Source organism: Ambystoma mexicanum, chromosome 10 (assembly GCF_040938575.1).
Source record: "Ambystoma mexicanum isolate Mex_15411 chromosome 10, UKY_AmexF1_1, whole genome shotgun sequence".
Classification (NCBI taxonomy): domain Eukaryota; kingdom Metazoa; phylum Chordata; class Amphibia; order Caudata; family Ambystomatidae; genus Ambystoma; species Ambystoma mexicanum.
Window position 1 is genome coordinate 722,778,013 of NC_090932.1, and position 20,360 is coordinate 722,798,372.

Here is a 20,360-nt window from a genome sequence, read left to right on the forward strand (position 1 = left end):
GTAGGAGGCCCATGGAGGCCATTCTTAAAACCTAGCAGCTGTCAGGATCTATAGCCATACGGTTATTATTGCCTGCAAGCCCTTGTTTATGAGTGACGAACAGTATTCCAATGTTCCACTCTGGGTGCAAATAATGATTCTACTACCTTAAATATCAAAAGATTTTGGGTTAGGTATCTGGGAAAGACCTTCCAGATTAATTGGGCTGGAGGGGTAACCATTTACATGCATCCCATAACATTATTTGCTAGACTAGGAATACAAACGAGAATAATGACTACTGAAGATTATCAAAACATATGTGGCTTGCTTAGTAGCTAAATAATAATTAGGGATCTATGTCATTTCTGCGACCCCGAGAAGTCTGACAGCCGAAAATGCCGACTTTTTTTTCTACTCCCTTTACACCACATACATATGCGGGGGGAGACTCCCCGTATCTCCCCCATTCTTGTATTATATCCCATACCCCCGTCCCACATATATATGGGGTTGTTAGGGGGTCGCAAAAAGTCGCAATTTTCAGCAGTCAAAGTTCTGGAGGCGACATTTTTGTATATTTCTATAATTAGTAAAATAGGGAGGCGTTTGGCATATGGAACTGTGAGTTAAAGGAACACTGGATCAAGAAGAATGCCAGGAAGGAAAAAGTGACACCTTCTGAAGATTTCAAACGCTTTTTAGAGCTGTGTAGATCTCCTCAACAGCTCATTTCCCAAGTGTGTGATAGTCACACACGTTGTGTAGGTAATCAATTATCTTCTTAATTCATAGAATGTGTGTTCTTTCATATGCACTCAACCCTGTATAGAAGGAGAATATTAATAAGTGGTGGCTGCTGAATTTGTAAAATGGTGTAGTGTGAGAGTTTTCCCCCAATTGGTCTGAGCGTGTGCAACAAGCAAGCTTGAAATAACTAAGCTGGGGGCAGGGTAGTTCTCGATCAGAGATTTCTTTAAAAATAATAATGGTGCAAAACAGTCCATTTTGCAGCACAGATTTCTGAAAAATTGGGCAAGGTTATTTATAATTGGTCCTATAAGTGAACATGAAATACTGCCAACCGATACCAAGTGACCAACAGTACACAGGCACATTATGCAATTCATTGTTAAGGTACCAGTGACCAAAGTAAATCACTAGGCCTGTCTCAGAAATATATGCCAGTTTGCCACAGTAAAATGCTTTTTCATGCTGGTTGTACCCAATGAAATTCATGAGCCCTGCCGTCAAGTTATGACAGGACTGTCTCCATTTCATGCCGGTTATGCCCAGAGAAAATTCTGAGACTTGTGTCAACAATACAAGCTAGCACTGCCACTGTAAAACACATTTATATACAAATTGTTGGGCCACCTCGGCCCTATTAGACACTTCCCCTCTGCCCTACTGCTAACCCAACGTTGCACGCAGTGTCCAGTTATGCCGTATGTAGCATATGCCACACTGCATGCCAAGTTCTGCCTCTGGTCCCACCACCATGTTGCAGGGACGTCATTTAGGGGTCACCAGAGGTCGCAACTGTGACCCCTGAGGTCTCCCTTGCTAGCCCTGTGGTCTCCCTTGCTACCTCTAAAAAAGCGCCATGTGGGTATTTGTTTCTGGAGTGTTTGGCTTTCTTGTTCAGGCCTCTTAAAAAAATTAAAAAAATAAAAAAGAACTGGGGTTCCACAAGTCTAACACTTTCAGCAGTGACCCTAAATAAGAAAGAATAGGAATACTCAAAAATGTGTCTTTCTGGAATTCTATACAATAATTGCTAGACTCATTAAAGGTTTATTTCAGGCACTCTTCAGGGGGTGAGTCACTGATTTAGTCTGTTCTTAAACACCTCAACTCAGCCTTTCATCCTTCTGAGGTCGATAAATGAGCACCAACACAGGATGGGTGATATTGTATGTATGTTTTTTCTATATAAATCGCTAAAGCATACGTGCTATATAATAACAGATCATTATCATTTGGCCATGGACGTTTGCTTGCATTCACAGTAATTTGGTAATATGGACCTATATACACTGTTCTTAACGATACATATGGCGATCCATTCTTGTATGAAATGTATATTACATTATAGTGATATTGTAACCATATTTTTTGCAATGTACTTGGGAACAATGCTATGTGATGCCATTTCCTGTTTTGTCAAGGGGGTAAAAGGTTGTGTTCCATCACTTCCTGTGATATCACTTCAGGGTGGGGTGAAATGACATCACTTCCTGTGGTGTCATTAGAGGTCAAGGGTTGTGAGATGTCACTTCCGCTACCCCAGGCATTTTGGTGAAATGATGTCCCGGCCAAGGTGCTCTCACTGCTCAGTTCTAGCCGCAATGACTAGTTCAGTCCCCTTGTGTGTCTCGGTGCCCAGTTCTGTCCAGTTATGCACCCAGTGCCTAGTTCTGCCACAGTGTGGCTCACATGGCTTAGTTCTGCCCAAATGTGGCACTCAATGTTAATCAACCTTTTGGAACTGTCTGAGTGCTTTCAGTTATATATGTTATATTATAATTACACTGTTTCCGCTTATATTTCAGATATCCTCATTCCCTTTGTGTTCCACAAACACCAAGCCGCACTTCCAATTAAAAAAGAAACACAAAAGGGAAAGGCTGTTGGCCTAATCTGTTTCAGCACAGAAATAATTCTGTCTAGAAACGTGTAAAATATAATGTGTGGTATGCACTCTACGACACAAAGCCCAGTGGATTGGTTATACTGGTGACCTATTAAGACGTGTTTCACTCAAAGAGTTCATCTGATTTGAGATCCTTCACTTGGGGGTACGTCTGTGAAATGTCATGTTATTAGGATCTATCATGCTTCGCGCCCTGAAACACTTGTGTATAGGCGCGTTATAAATGCCATATCATATCATATCATATCACAGCACTGCCATTTGCACTGTCGCCAGGAGCTTTCGTGGATTGAAAGGGAAAATGGGGAAGGGGCTTGGTTAAGGCAGGAGTGGGAAAAGATACCGAGTTGTGCTTAACTGCTGGAGCCAGTGGAGCCAGCAGCTACTGGCATCTATGTGTTTTGCGTAGTTACTGATTTGTGCACGCGAGACATGATGCTTCTAGATGGGGGACATCACATGTTTGACCTGTGAGACAGACGCAGAGTTGAGTGTATTAAGCTACAGGGAGATAGTTATTGTTGAGCTGTTTGTGTTTGCATAGTTGGTGAGCATGTGGGCAGTGAGCGTGGTAGGTTTAGTCGCTGGTTCTTAGTGGGTTGGATTATTTTTGGTGGTTTCTATGTTTATTTTGACGTGCTAGTGTCTTTCTCACTGCTCCTGAGAGAAAGGCAGTAGGTTCTTCCCAAGTGAGCCAGTAATCATTTCCAACTTTGGCAGTTTCTAATAAACATACATGAGTTGCAGTGCCCGGAAGCCATAGAAATAGTGTGCATTGCCCTTTACAGCATAACATAACATAGCATAGCATACCATATCAACCTACCCATTTTTTATGCCAAAAAAAATCAGAAACAAAGTACATTAAACCAGACTCACTAAATGTATTTAGCTTTAATATAAAATTCCTGAATGTTTGAACGTCAGAGTCTGGTGTGTTGCTAGCCTGTGTTCATAGCTGCGCTCGTGCCGCACTGCCGTGGCTCCAGCCCTTCTGCCACACGGTTTTTGCAATATTTTGCTCTCTTTGTAAGTGCAAGCAGAGTCGGAAATTTCAAAAGCACAGAGGGAAAATATGTAACAAATGCTCAAAGTGTTCAGAATCTGCAGGTGATTGAGAATATTGAAAATCGTCACCCACTGCGAAATCTGCTCTTTCAATAGAAGTATCTGCGCTGCAGATTTGAACTCTCTCTACTCATATTTAGGTGGACGAACTTCCTCAAACGTGTCTCGAGAGACTCCAATCACTTTTAGGAGATTTATCCTATCATGTGTTGTAGAGTGGAAACGTGTAGTCTGCCTTAAATGAGGGACAACCTTAAGAGCAAGGAGGAAGGAGACACCACGAGAAATAGGGGAGGAAGAGTAGGGGCAGCTAGAGCCCAGGACCAGAGGCATGTAGAGGAATATTAAAGAAGGTTGTACCTTCAGTTGGTTCAGTCTCCTTTGTTGGGTATTCCGACCAACCAACTGTCGCTCTGCCTAGCTCCATACTCCATGCTCCAGCCACTAACCGCAACATCATGCAGGTGTACAGCTGGATTTATTTTTCGGCGAGATTGAATCCAGAGTTGAAGTTGGCTGTGGGTCCATGAGTCTCACATTGTTTCAGGGCTGTGATCAGGGGCCTCAAATTTCAGGTTGAATCTCGGGGTTGGATTGTCTAGTTTGTTCAACCAATCAGAGATCTTGAATCTCCTAAGGGAATTCTGAGGATCTCTAAATAGCCCAGCTCACTTTCAAGTCCTTTTTGGGTTTTGTTAGGCTGTGAGAGGAGTAACACAGAGCAGGCTCAAAACTGGAGGATGCTCTGGGCATTTTGACAAGGTTTGAGAGCACTGATGTTTTCTTTGTGTAGTTTGCTGTTTTTAGGGCAACGTTTGCGATCTGTTTGGTGATTTTGAAGTTGATAAAGAGTACTTTAGTGTTTATTTTGTTTTACTCTTTGGGTGCAATCGGTTCTCTGGGTATTTCATTGGTTCTCCTGGTGTTTTTGGTTAACATTCTCTAGTTCCCTTTCTGGTTGTCATATAATTTTTAATAACAATCACAGGCCGAAATAAGGAGGAGAATGGCACACTCATGGTGATGGGAAGAGATGTAGATGGTGCAAGAGGAGGAAGAGAAGGAGATGTGCTTTCCTTGCAAGAGGAGCAGAATTCCCCTATGATTGATAAGGAGTCTGGGATGCTCATGCTGTTTATTGGCACAAGCTCATGGTCATGAGCCGTGCAGCATCACCGGGCTGCCAACTCAGAAGGAGAAGGAGTGAAAAAAGAGGCACAGTGTTAGGGAGAATTCTCATAAATGGCTAATTTCCCTTAACTAATGAGTCCCTCAGCAGCTTTGCTGGATTTCTAGGATTTATTTTTTCACCTGGTAAGAGTGTGAGCCTTTTTTCCCACTCTTACATGTGTTTTACTGTGTGTGTTTCTATTTTGTGTGATCTTGGGCAATGGAGCCTCACCTACTCCATACCATCAATTTTCATGTGTTACACAACACCTTCAGTGCAGTGACACAGGGTTGTCTTTGAGACTTCCCACTAACTCCATTTTCTGGGGCTGACTACTGTCCCCCAGAAAAGATAAAGTTGCCATTAACTTTATTTAGTCACTTTAAACCACAGACCCAGTACACTGCTTCTTACATGGAGTATTGAAAAGGGTTCATTCTTATCCTTTTTGTCTGTGTCTCTTGGAGCATTGTTTCGCTCCCATTACATCAAGACTTGGCTGATGGCAGTGTTATCTACCCTATTTTATATACCGCGGTTATTTTAAATAAACATGGTATTGTTTTAGGCTATTATATCAGCCTCAAACATAAACCCGCTTGACCATATATATTTCATTACGGTTCTGGCTGGGTTTATTCATCATTTCTTTTTGTAAATGTCTTTCTCGTGTTTTACTCTGCATGCCAAACCAGGTTTGGTTCCTTTGTTTGCCGTCTTTTCGCGTGCTTCTGCACAGAAGCCCGCCTTAAGGCGCCTGAAAGTCTGGGTAGGCAGGATGTGCGGGAGGGATCCTAGGACCCCTGCCATGGATTCCCTTTGTAACCCAAGTCGCACTCCTGTTTGATTGACTGGGTGACTGTCCTTGCCAGGACAGCCACCCTGCTGTGTGATTGACAGCCAGGCTGTATGAATGGGGTAAAACTGCATGAAAAGCAGGACTGGAACGAAAGAACCAATGAGGAGCTGATGGACCCCTACAAGGACTGAACCGCCCGGTGAAGCCCTGCTGCAGGTCCGAATCTTCAGACTCCGACGACAGAAGATCCTCCAGGAAACTTCTTCCCTTGAGCTGGTGGAACCAACCAGTTTGCCCAAACTGCAAGCCAGGACCCCTCCCCTGGTTGAATTCACTGTACAGAGCTACAGTGGGCCAGATAGCCAGGAAGGTCGGACCCTGCTTGGGTTTTAAGGAACTCACCTTTTATTTGTTGCTTTGCTCTGCTGCTGGTTTCTTCCCTGGGTAGTGCAGAACCCTCCAGTCTTCCTACTTCTGATCAGTCCGACAGTCGCTTCAGGAACTGTGAGCCTGCAGGAACTACCAGGAACGTCCGCCTCAGCTACAGCTTCATCTCCGTTTTAAGATACTGTGCAAATCCGGTTGTTTGTTTCGTTCAACCGCGGTGAAAGTGTTTGAAATCTTTCTCCAATCCGAGGGCTTGTCCTTCTCTTCTCCTTGAACTAACTTTTCTGCCAATCAACCTCATCCAGAACCTATGCCACAGACTTTACCACGAACTACCGTGAACCGTGTGATCTTGAGCAAAAGACTTTTGACCTAGTGACTTTGGCCCTAAGCCTTTTCTATCTGATTCTATCATTGCAGTTCCACTTGCTCAACTGCCCTGAGTACTTACCTGTTGGTGTGGTTACATTTTTTATTAACTTTGTCTTTCCCTCCCTTTTAAATTGCTGGAGTGCCATTTTGCTCCCACTTCATTTTGTGAGCTTAACTTGTCTGGAACTTATTGGGAATTGTGTGGTGTATTAAGAGTGTGATTTTTAAACTGCTCAGAATAGTGAAATGTTATATAACTGAAGAGTAAAATAAATGTATATTCTTTTACTTGAAAACCTTGAGTCAGTGTTTGTTTGAATCATAGTAATTGCTGTCCTTTGTGTAACTATTTGATACTACTCACTTACTCTTGAGATAAGTCTGGCTGCTCAGCCACTGTTGCCACTTTATTGTGTAGTACAGGCTTGTACCAAAGGTGAATTCGTACTGTCACTTGTAGTCTTAATTGTGTGTGGTGTTCCCCAAGGGTACTGCATATAATTCTGCCTAACACAGAGCCATTCGGGAGGGTTTGGTCATGAAGTAGTTGGAATCAAGGCATTCAGTGCCTGATGTGGATGGCCCCACAGAGACAGGGGAGGAAGGGCCTGTGATTGAGTAGGAGGGCATGATGCTGGTGGCATTACAGGTATGTTCCTCTTGTTCCTCTTGTGGAAGGAGGGGACTGTTGCTGAAAGCACGCTGGTGGAGTTGCTTTATAGGTGGGGCGTCACCCAGCAGGATGATGGTGCACATAAGAAGGAGGTCCTGATGGAATATCATGTCAGAAAGTAGCCTCAAATGGGAGGACATTCCAGTAGTGTTGTCCCAGGAGGCAGTTGAACTTCCTAAGGTGAACTAAGGTGAGGAGGTGCAGGAGGAGGGTGCAGAATGGCATTGCCCTGCATCTGCTATTGCAAAGAGTGGAAGGCAGATGCAAGAGTGCCTGTTGAGACTGTAGCAGTTGTCATGATCCTAGGTGTGGCAGTAATTTGACCACAATGGAAGACTGCCTTGAGTGATATGTGTGTTGTCTTCTGCAACATTGACAGCTTGGCAAAAAAGAGAGGCTTGCAGAGAGGCAGGGGCCACTCTCTGGAGTTGACTGCCTTGTGGAACCACATTCGTCTATGGGACAAAAGTGATGCTTAGGGTGAATGAGTCCTCCGTTGATCTCGCCAGTGACCTGGGTGCCAACACCTCCCAGGCCAGGGGTAGAGCACTGTGCCATCATTGGGCACATTTTATGGACTCCACAGCTTTTGAGGATGCCATGGAGAGGAATATGCTGCAGTACTCCACTTCCCACCTTCAGGGGTCTGTACAGGGGAGAAACAATGAGGCAGTCATAGGCGGAGTGACTATTCCTTTCAGCGAGAGTCCCCAGGCATTAAAGGGAGAGCACTCTGTGGAAGAGTCATTGAACATTAGAGTGTGGCTGAAATATGTGGGAGAGTCCATGACCTTTAGGGAGTGGATGTGCTCTGTGGGAGAACCTGTTAGGCTTAGGGGGCTGTACTCTGTAGAAGAACGGGAGAACATTAGGGGGTGTCTCCATTCTGTGGGAGAGCCTGAAATATTTGGGTGGTGGCCGAACACACTAAGGGGTTGATGTGCTCTGTGGGGAGTTTGATACCCTTACATGGTGGCTTTGCTTTGTAGATGAGCCTGAGAGGTTTAGGGGCGGATGCATGGTGTACTTGAGCCTGATAACCCTTGGCAAGTGTCAATTCATAACAAAAAGACAGTACTGGCAATAAAAGGAAAAAGCATGTTGTTGTCAGCAAGTCAGCAACTGGTCAAGGCCCCTCAGTCTGTTGTCACTACTACAGCTATCCATCTCTCCACCACATGCACCATGAAACAATCCCATTGCACCTTTCGGTGTCTGGCGTGTATATTGGGCAACAAATCACCACCATCACCTAAAGAGAATTGGCTATGGGCAGATATTTTATGGAGCCTGTGCAATTAAGCACTTATTCATTTTTATAAATGTGGATTATTCAAATGCGGCAGTAAGAGGTCTCTCCTACTATGACAGACAGTAGCCCCAAAAACTAAAAACTATATCCGACTGCACACTTTTGAGAGCAGGGGGCAGCTCAGAGATTCAATCGCAACACACACAAATGCCACTGGCTAGATGTAATGATAATTTCACCAATACTGTCCTGGGCCATCATCCCATCCCACAGGTGAAGTGTCTGGCAGATATGAATCAAGCATATTTGTACATGAGGACCGATCTATAGTCAAAATGCCAGAGTCACTGAGAATGTTACCCAGCAGCATATCCCCTTTTAGGTTGAACCCACACTGCTCACAAGGCATTCAGCAGGTGTCAATGATGTGCTAACCCGCCAATCCTGTCAGTCTTCAGTATGACATTCATGGTGTAGTTTGAAACCATTTGGGTTGGTTTATGTTATTCCTGCTGCCTGCGTTCTTTCTCCAAGTGATGTTACAAGTGAGGCAGCAGTGTACCCTGGTACATTTGCCATGTGTCTCTTCTTTGTGATGTTTGTTCCGAGACCTCCTCCACCCAACACATATGGATAAAAACCAGACACTTTTAACGTGAAATAGGGACTTATAGATGAAGCCAACAGGTACTCAATGTTATCTTTAAATCCATCCAACCATTGGGTCACCACCCAAGTTTGAAACAGACCCCTCTTCACCTGTGCCTTAGCTGTATCACCTGCCAAGACACCACCCTTAAGAAACGAGTCGCCATGAGCTCTGTGTAAGGAATTTTCCATATGAAGCTCTGTTGCAAAAATCTGTGATGCAGTGTGCCTGTCCAACATGTGCAAAGTAGAGCGTCAAAGTAAGGCCACTGAGATCTTTGAGATGTGCAGTGGCAACTTGTAGTGCATCTGCAATTGGCGCAGTACATTTTTGTCATGGTATGTCCAGCTGACATGCAAGCCCAACCTCTAAGTCACAGTGACCATTTCTTTAACAAGCTGACAATTGCTGATTAAATCATGTGACAAAAAAGTAAAGGAAATGGGAAAAGCTTGGGACCTGCACCGTGTCTTGCCAATTCACAAGGCAGCAGACGTATACATTGTCTTATGCAGCAAGTTCTGAGGCATTTGCCCCTTTGCCTCCACCTCCTCCACCTTCTCTCAGATATCAACTCATTGTGAATTCTATCCTGAAATCCGCGCATGTGCAATGCTGCCTGGTGTCACATTACATTTCTCTGGGACTCCTTTACGTTTGGCAGAGAAAGGAAAGTCCACCCAGTGCTATGTAACAGCCATGGAGTCTATCATCTAACCACTGGTCCACATTTTGATGGTGAAATGGATTGTGTGGCACACAGACATGCCTCACAATGGCCAAAATAAAGACATGGGGCCTCATTACGAGTATGGAGGCAGCCATGCCCTCAATAAGGGCATGGCTGCCTCCATTCCGGGTTCCAGTACCGGGTTCCTTCAATGAGGAATTACCGGGTCATTCCAACCTTGGAGGACCCAGTAATTCCTCATTGAAAAAACCCATCCCCATTCCCATTTGAGCCCCCCATAGGGCTCAATGGGGAGGGAGCTAATAACAGGGCTGTTAATAACGGGCCGTCATGAGCTCCCTGGTCCCCTTGCGGGACCCGCTAAAGATGTCTGGTCTGACCAGACGTTCTGAGCGGGTCCCGCAACGGGACCTCATAATAGGGCGTCCCGTAATGAACGGTGCCGGTCCCGTACCGGCACCCTTCATTACGGGAGCGCCAGGGTCGGAATGAGGCCCATACAATTCTAGGTCCGCCTTGCAAGAGATGAAAAGATGGCTGGGAATTTTTCAGCAGTGATCAGCTTTTCATAAAAAGCTGTTAGGAATGCAGGTTTCTCAAAAGAAAAATAGAACAAGAGGTTTATTGCTAACATTATAGCCAGGTTAACATTGAGCAGGCACTATCATGTGACTTGTGATCGTTTTCTCCACCCTCAAGCTCTAACACAATACTGGTCTGACACAACTGGGATCACATCTATGTATCACTTCAGTATTAGGATAAGGGCTTGGTTTCCCAAGAAATGACACAGCAGTATTTTCAGGGCTATTTGTGTAGAAATGTGGTGGCATGCTTCTTGTCTGATGGTATTGCGAGAGATGCACCTCAGATGTGTTGGCTTCTTCCCACGTCTGCATATGGTGTAGCATCATGTGGGACAGCAAAGTTATGGGACCCAAGTTGCACAGAATGCAAGTGGCCAGATATGGTTGCTGATTACTCTGTGAGAAGTACTGCCACACTTTCCATAGTCTTTGTTGGATAACAACATGTAGGCTGGGCTAACATGGGTACAATGGTGACCATGGTATTGTTGGGGCTCTAGCTGCCACGTGATAACGTATTGCACTTTGTGATGTTTGGTAGGAAGGTTGTTTCTTGAACACGCTGTACACAGGTGTAGGCCAAGCCTCTTCTTCTGACCCCGTATCTGTGATGGCATTCTTCTCCTCCTCGTTCTCCTTAGTATCACTGTTTTCCAGCAGCCAAGCACATTCCTGAATTTACACTGATAGATTATAATCTTCATCTATGCCATGCTTCATGTCATCTTCATCATCAACATTATTGTGTTCTGTTTTATCAGTGCATGGGTGTCAGGAAATAGAAATCTGTAATTTCAATCTTTTCCTGCTGATCAACTATATTGTGTCTTCTCTGATTTTCAATAAATGATATCTACTCCTCTCTCTCTTATGACTGTGAGATAGTGGTGGGAACTCAAAGTAAAATCTCCTCTGCCGGTCTCAGTAGATGTTTTTCATGATGCAAGATGACACCAGAGTGACCTGTGTGGGTGGGTGTGGAATATGGCAATAATGATAACTTCATTAGACCAAATGCAATTAAGACATCCCCTATAAACACATAAAGTGATGCCCCTGATGTGAAATGACAACTGAAAAGCTCATCCCCCTCTTTTGTGCCTCTGGCTTGATTCAATGCAACACATGGTAATTCACTCGATGGTGTCTCCCTCCTCCCTGGATCGCAGCTAGGTTCTCCCACAAATATTGCATGAACTTGTGTCTAGCAAAAGCTGTCACCAGGAATTCTCTGCTATCCCTACTCCTCTCCACAGTAGATGATGATTGGCTTGCGTGCCACTCACTCAAGTCAAGAGACAGACACTTTATGGTCTCTCCACCTCACTGAATCTCTGCAACTTCACCCACAAATGTGCATGAATGTGTGTCTTTTACAAGCTGTCCCATGGATTCTCTGGGCCACCTCCTTCTCAACCTAAGAATAACCCAATGCCATATGTGTCATCCACTTGCATCAAGAGATGGACACGGGATGGTATATTCCGCCTCTCTGAATCTGAGCTACTTGCTTTCACAGATTACATGTGAGCATGTGCCACGTTGAAGCTGCCCCATGGGATTCCCTGCTCCTTCTCCACTAACCGAAATTCACCCAATGGGCCATGTGTCATTCACACACTTTAAGAGGTGGACACTTCATGGTGTCTCCTACATCCCTGAATCTCAACTACCTTCTCAAACAAATAAAGTGTGTGTCTTGGACAAGCTACCACCTGGACTTCTCTCTTCCTCCTACACCAAAGAGTCACCTGATGGCTTGAATGTCATTCACTCTCTCCAAGAAATGGAGACTAGATGGTATCTTCCTAAATCTCAGTGACCTTCTTCCATAAATAGCTGCCCCCAGGAATGGTGTGCTCCTCCTACTTCTAAGAGCCACCTAACGGTCTCTGTTTCATGCACTCACTTCAAGTGATGGACACTGAATGTTATCTACCACCTCCCTTATTCTCAGCTACTGTTTGTAACTAATATTGTGTGTGCCTCACACAAGCTGCCCCCAGCAATTCTCTGCTCTTCCTCTTCCTCTTCTAACCTAGAGTCGGCCGATGGCCCATGAGTTATTAATTCCTTTCCAGAGATGAGCATTTTGAAGGTAGTCCTGGCTCAATGAATCTCACGTATGTGAGTCTCGCACTAGCTTTCCTTCGGGATTCTCTGCCTCTCTTCGTCCTTTCCACAGGGAAGTGGAGTATGGGGACTATTTCTGTTTTCCTTGGCACTTTTAGTCTTTTAAAGACACAAGGGGTCATTACGACCCAGGCGGTAAGTACACCAACTTTACAACCATGGTGTAAACTATGTTTACACCATGGTGGATGGCGGATTTACCGCCCCATTCCAAGGTGAGTGGGGCGGTAAATCCCCATTTCCCATTTACCCTTCCCCATTCCCATTTTTGCCCCATAGGGCATAATGGGAGTGGGGAAGGCGCTAATTACGGCACCGTAAATTACGGTGCCGTAATTAGCACCAAGGCGGTTTAGCGCCATGGATTTTAACGCCTGCTAAAAGCAGCCGTTAAAATTGGAATCAGGCGTTAAGGGTTAACGACGGCGTTAACCCTTAACGCCTGAGTTGTAATGAGGCCCACAGAATTGCTGGTAATCTCCTCTTTCCCAAAATCACTGGAATTTTCTCACGACAATAGATGCAAAGCAGAAACAAAAGTGATGCGCATGTGTCTCTTTCCACCAGGCAAGCTGTATTCACTCTCAGGGATTCCCTCTTCCTAGCCTCACCGGATGGCACTTGTATTGTTCACCTAGTTCAAACACTGAATGCGTTCTACAGCGTAATAATACTAATATCTAGTTTTATATAGCGCTACAAACCCACAGGCATGTAAGCGCTGAAACAACAGTCGATATTATCCATCTGCATGGTACTCAATTTATCAACTTCAGAAGGATGAAAGGCTGAGTTGGTCCTGCTGGGATTTGAACCTGTGTCAGTAGGCTGTGCACAGATGTCAGAACGAGCACTCAACTTGCTGTGCTACCTGATTGGTTTGTAAGAGAATGAAAATATCACAAACTGTATAAACTAACCCTACCCTAAATCTAACTCTCAGAGGCCTGACTACAACTTCCCTTCATACTATTAAAATACTCTGACTCCGGTTTCTAAACACTTCCTTAAATGTCCTAATCCTGTCTCCAGCCAGTAACAACCTGCAGCGACAAACACCTGCCTCTCTGAAAGCTGCCTGTGACTGAAAACAAACTCCAACTATGTGTAATCCTTTATAGCCGACAATGGCAAACTAGACTTAACCGCCTAAAATGTGTTGTCTGCAGGTACACCTGGTTGAATCCCCTGAAATTCAGGTGACTTAGGTTCCATTCGGGTACATTTTTTTCCAACTAGACATAATTTCCAAATCCCCATTTATGAGGTAGTACAATATCAACGGGTTTCTGGCAAAAAATGAGCACCTGTGATTACGTGGCATGTGTTTTCTAAATGTAAGGGCAGCTATGAATGCAAGGTTGTACCTGTGCAAGTAGAATTCTCACTAGGGCAAACTCTTCCTTTCTTTAAAGAAATCTATGCTTTAGGTGCATCTTTGCACCAAAGCAATCTTTCCCCTAGACATAGGGGCTCATTACGAGTTTGGAGGCAGCCATGGAGCTATTAGCTCCATGGCTGCCTCCAAACCGGGCTCCTTTACCGGGTTCCTGCAATGGGGACTTACCGGTTCATTCCGACATAGGAGGACCAGGTAAGTCCTCCTTGCAGGAACCATTCCCAATTCCCGTTCGAGCCCCCAGAGGGCTCAATGGGAATGGGGATGGAGGTAACAACGGGCACATGATAAGTGTCCCGTTTTTACCTCCCTCTTCCCCTCGCGGGACCCAGAAAAGACATCTGGTTTTACCAGACATCTGGTCCGGGTCCCGCAAAGGGAACCTCGTAATACGTGCTCCCAGAATGAAGGGGGCCGGTCCCGTACCAGCCCCCTTCATTCCGGGAGCGCAAGGGTCGTAATGAGGCCCATAGTCTTTTGCCTTGGTGCATAAATGCATTAGTGTAATGTGCTTTTCGCATTTGGGAGATTTGTACTATAGAGCTAATTGTATTTGCCCATGTGAAATGTTTAATTAATACCATTGTTAGCAGGGGATTTTAACCGCTTTTATCTTAGTTTCCTCCAGGAAACCTATCTTTTGGGTTGTATAGTAGAGAAACCTTTCCACCCCAATGCATTACTTTTCAGAAATGTGCATTGTTGACAGGCAGCATTGGTGGCAGATTCGCCCGGCCCACAGCGGGTAATGCGCTCTTTAATGGGGCACTGGTCATTACCATTTCAATTATTTGCAGGTAACAAAGGGGTGACCTTGACATCTGAAAGGACTCTCAAGTGAACCCCGCCTCCACGTGCACCCCTAGCTCTGCCAATGGGTTTAGGGCTTCAATGAATGCCAATGGGTCAACATATCGCTTTCAAATAAAAAGAACATAATTGTGTCAGTAAGCCCATATAAGTCTGCAACTGTTTAAACTTGGTGTAATGTTGGAGTACAGAATGATGCAGATTGTGTTGTAATTAGTGGACTTCACACGGTGGGGGGGGGGCATTGCCCTGTGACAGTGGCACAGCCTGATATCATACAGTCAAAGCTTTGTTATCAAGAACTTCATCAGCCATAACGTTCTATTCATCGGCACGGCTCATTGCCGGCGAATCAATGGCTTCTCCCTAACACCTAGGTCCACACATCCTGCACTCCCCACCCTACCAGAGACTCTGCAAACTGCTTCCTACGGTCTCCCCCCGTAGTCGCTTGCAGATGCCTTGCTGCCAATTGCCCAACCTCGCCCTACCCTGTTACAACCCCACTCCCTTTTTCTCTGCTTCCCTCACTGTGTTCTACCACCTGTGATGGTAAAGAGCTCCATTGCTTCCCGAAGCTAGGTCTTAGCTCAATATATACCCTAATAATTCTAATAAAACAAATTGGCCCTCATTAGGACCTTGGCGGAGGACCATGGTGCAATTTGCACCATGGTCCATGGCGCTAAGCTGCCAACTCCGCCAAGGTGGTTGGCGGACTTACCGCCCCATGCCGACCTTGGCGGGGCGGTAAGTCCCCAATCCCCATTTTACCCTTCCCCATTCCCATTCTTGCCCCATAGGGTATAATGAGAGTGGGGAAGGCGTTAATTACGCCACCGTAAATTACGGTGGCGTAATTAACAACAAGTCCCGTAGCGCCATGGATTTCTCCGCCTGCAAAAAGCAGGCGTAAAAATCATCCATGGCGCTACGGGAACTCGTAGTCTGGCGGAGAGGTACGCCATGCACTACGCCGGCGTAAAACCCTCTCCGCCAGGGTCCTAATGAGGGCCATTGTCTTTAAAAGCCATCCTGGATAATACTATGATAATATTAGTGGACAGTGCGCAAGACAACATAAGCCATCCTGGATAATACTATGATAATATGAGTGGACAGTGCGCAAGACAACATATCTTTGACCATTTCAACATGTTCAAAAAAGGATGCGGAATGTTCCCGATAGATGTAATCAAGACTTGCTATTGCTTTATCATGATTAATCGAAGTGTACAGAGCTTTCACATCAAGCGTTACTAGCAACATCCTAGGTGTTGTATATGCATTGTATCTCATAAGAAAGTAGGTATAGTACTAACTAATGGCGCTAGGCATTCATTTATAGAAAAGGAGATGGGTTCCATTATGCCACCGCCCCCACTTAGAATTGGTCTGCATTCCGGTATGTGCGTAAATTGCTTGTGTATCTTGGGCAAAAAATAAGAAAGTTTATTTTGTACAATGCACAATTTATTATTTGAAATTTTGTTGGGCTATATGCTGTTTTCAAAAAACCACCTTCATGCCCCATGTGGTTTTATTCTGGATATAATTTGGAATGGTTTTACTATTGTGTTACTGTTAAAACATGTATAATTGAATACCATTGCAGCCTCGGATGAAGAGCATTGCACCTCGAAACACGTGTCAGGCTGTCTTGACACGAATTAAAAACCAAGCACTTAGAATTGTGGGTTTGTGCGCAGACAAGGAAGTAAACCACCCCTCACCATAGTCTTTTCTCGTAGGCAACTTGCTCCCATCTGCAGCCCATGAACAAACCTACTTTTAGTCAGGGCGCTAATTCTCAATCTGTCCCCTTCTGCCAAACACTTTTCTACATCCTGGATAATACACTTCTGGATAATGATGTTTTAAAGTCAAGATAACAGAGTATTCGAGGTAGTAAAGTGCCAGTAAATAGATTAGAAATGTTGCACTATTTTCGAGAACTGTGCCAATCATAAACATTATCTAGCATATTTGATTGTCCTGTATAATATATTATCTGGCATATCTTACTATCCTGGAAACTTGATTCTCTTGAGCATGCCAGATATTAAATTCTTATTTCGTGTATCATTGCTGTGTATTGGGTGCTCTTTCAGTCCAGTGCTGCCCTTGTGTTTTCCTAAGGCTGGACCGGAGGTAATGGTGCTATGGTTTTGCATGTATCAGGGCACTGGGCCTTGGCTGGGATTATGGCACACCCTAAGCAGATACATCAATTAAAATTGTTCTTTTATAACACACTTAATACCAGGGACACGTTCCTAAGCGCAGGACCTAGGCTTGCTTTCAAGACAAACAGGTTGCCCCTGAGCTATCCCCCCGGCCCACTTAGTGAGGTGGTACTGAGCTGTAAGAGTGAAACGACTCCATTTATGGAAGGCCAAATTGAGTCCTGGATTGTGCTTTGGGTGATGCTGAAGGAGAAGTGCTCCCTATGGCTCCAGCTACTAGTCCCAGATTTCTGGAGGTTCCTGCTTGCAGTTTGTGGGCCTCATTCAAATTAATATCCTACTCTCCAAATTATTTGGCACACATTTTGGGTCATTGCATCAACCACGCATACCTATCGCTTCAGATATTGTTGACAGCTTTAAACCAAAGGTATTCAGACAGTGCACCTCTAACTAGATACTGGACTGTCCAATACATATTTGTGAGAGGAGTTCTTGCTCTCATTGCATTTGTTCTAGTTGTATCTTCAATAGTACTTACTGCCCCAAGCAATATTGAAGTTTCTGTTGAGGTCAGTGCCAAAACATTCACTGTCTGGACTTTTTGAACGATTTTTTCTCCATAAACGGTTCTAAACATTTTTTTAAAAAACAGAAAAAACATATGTTAGCATTTAGGTTTTAAGCTCAGCTCCATTCAAACTTCAGATGAGATTAAATGTGAAATAGTGACTGCTTACAGCAGAGTTTCGTCTCTTCATTCAAAGTGCGCCACAATAAAATACAAATCTGTTTGAAACAAGATGGAGTTGTCTTGAGCAAATTAATCTCAATGGAGTATGAAACACGAATGCACTTATGAAAGGAAGACAAACTTTGGCAAAGCACTGCATATATCCAATCGCCATTTGCGTCATCCTTCAAATTTGTTTCTTCAGGTACCACTTTGTATACAACCATGTAAACCTAAGGAGCTATATTGAAATTACTAGATGGTTGTTACGCTGCAAAGAGTCTGCAAAACATGCTGTTAAACTCTTTGTGAGGCAAATGCAAAACACACGCTGTTCTCCAGTTGCGTGCTTTAAAATCTTTCCTTTCGATATGTTTTTGAAATTACATGAATTGTTTTTTTTAATTTACTGGAGCCGTCTTCAATAGAGAACATATTCAATTTGTATGTGTGAATAAGGCTTGCTTTCTTAAAATGGTACTTCTAGAACCATTCATTCTTTTGAGTGAGTACTACTATCATTTTTCCCTGCTGCCAGGTTTATGATCCTTCAGATAAGTGGGCCAACCGAGGCCCACATTCCATTCATACCTTTCATCACCATTCTCTCTTTTTTTTCTCCCTGAGAAAGAACTGTTACTCATTTCTCTCTGAACACAATCTGATGAAAAAATATATTGGACTTTGAAAGTTAATGCATTGTCCCTCTCTTACATTTTGTCCGATTCAGTCAATCAAAAATACATTGGAATGTGGTTCATTTCCATTCAAATGCTTCTTAAAGTGTGTTAGGCAGAATCCCGTGCAGTGCCCTTGGGGACCACTACACACAATTAAGACTACAAGTGGTAATACAAGTTCACCTTTGGTACAAGCCTGTACTACACTGTTAAAGTGGTAGCAGTAGCGGAGCAGCCAGACTTATCTCAAGAGCAAATGGGCAGTAGTAGAGATTACACAAAGAACTACAATTACTGTGACTCAAGCAAACACTGATTCAAGGTTTTTGGTTGAAAAGTAAAAGTACATTTATTTCTAGACCATCTGTTCGCAAAACACTTCACTTCTATTAAATTAAAATCACACGTAAAATACACTACACACAACTCATTCACTTTGTGCAGTACAATTAAAGGTAAGTACCTTCGATTTTGACAGACCGGTGTTGTGAAAGAAAGACATTACTCGGAGTACAGATGCGACCACTTTTTGACAGTAATGACATTTCAGTCTTACTAAAGATACGCGTACCCGCGGCAAGAAATGTTACTGGAGTTAAAACACACTTAGCACATGAATCAACACTAAAGAGTTGGAGATAAAAATCATAGGCAATACTTTTGTCAAGGCAGATAGAATCAGAGGACACTTTCCTACAAGTGAATTAAAGTCAATAGGCCTGCGCCAGTGTCAAGTGGAACAGGGTTCCTGTTGCTGAGGATCACAAGGTTAGTACAGTTCACGATTCGAGATTTCCAGGAGTACTTAGATATTGTCAAAAAGAGGAAGCAAAAGTTATAAAAGGGAAGGAACATAAGGACAAGCCTTTTTGTAAGGAGAAAGGGGTTCACCCCAGTTCCTTGAAGTTGGACACAGTATCTTATTCAAAGTGAAGAAGAGCTGGTGCTATGGCAGTTGTTCCTGGTAGTTCCTGCAGACTCACAGTTCCTGTGGCTTCCGTCGTGGGGACAAGAAGGAGGACGTCTGGGGCGATCTGCACTACCCAGGGTTGAGGCCATCAGCAGCAAAAGCAATGGTGAATAAAAGGTGCGCTCCTTTAAAACAGGTGAGGCTCTTCAGGTGGTTATCCGGACCACTACAGCTGTGTGCAACGATTTCGACCAAGAAGAGGATCCTCTGCCTGTGGAAGATGAGCTGGTTGATCCCACCAGGCTCAAGGGAAGAAGACTGCGGACTGGATCTTCTCTTGTCGTTGAAGGGTAGATAGCGCAGGAGTGCAGCTGGGCTTCACCGGGACTCGGTAGTTGCAGCAGCCGTCTTCTTCTCCACTTCTCTTTGGTTCCTTGCAGTTCCATTGGCGACTCTGACTTCCAGCCCAAGAGTCCTGCCTTTTATGTGAAAATCCCCCATTCACGCAGCCTGGCTGTCAATCACCCAGCAGGGGCCCGGACAACCACCTTAGCCAATCATGACAAAGTGTGACTTGGGTTTCCAAGGATACCCTGTGCAGGGGGTGACTTCACCCTTCCCTCACATTCAGCCCACCTAGACACCCAGGCGCCAAGAGGAGGGCTTCTTGGGAGAAGCCCGCCAAAAGACGGTAAACAAAGAAGGCAAACCTGGTTTGCCACGCAAAGTAAAACACAAGAATGAATTTAACAAAAAGAAATGGTGAATAAACCCGACCAGAGCAAAAAGAAAGAGTATTTGGTCAAGCGGGTTTAAGTTTGAGGCTAATATAATAGCCTAGAACAATACCACGTTTACATAGTATAAACGCGGTAGAAAAGTTAGGGTAGATACCACTGCCACCAGCCAAGTGTAAATGTTAAATGAGCAAAACAAAGCTCAGAGAGGCACAGACAAAAAGAGATAGGAATTAACCATTTCCAGTACTCCATGTAAAATGGGGTGTACTGGGTCTGTAGTTTTAAATGACTACATAAAGTAAATGGCAACTTTACCTGTTTCTGGGGGACAGTAGCCCCAGAAAAAGGGAGTCAGAGGAAAGTCTCAAAGACAACCCTGTGTTACTGCACTGAAGGTGCTGTGTAACACACACAAAAAGTGGGGCTCATGGAGTGGTGTACTCCAGAGCCCACTATCACATAAACTGTAGAATTATACATGGCAA

The 20,360-nt window shown here is 44.3% G+C and overlaps 1 protein-coding gene across 1 annotated transcript in view; it reads right to left on the reverse strand.

The window, feature by feature from the left end:
* Positions 1-20,360, reverse strand: part of LOC138491675 (mast cell carboxypeptidase A-like) — a 165,198-nt gene that overhangs the window by 28,935 nt on the left and 115,903 nt on the right. Inside the window, exon 8 of the mRNA XM_069618317.1 lies at positions 17,354-17,444. Coding sequence (XP_069474418.1) covers positions 17,354-17,444 — 91 coding nt within the window. The remainder of the gene's footprint in view (positions 1-17,353; positions 17,445-20,360) is intronic.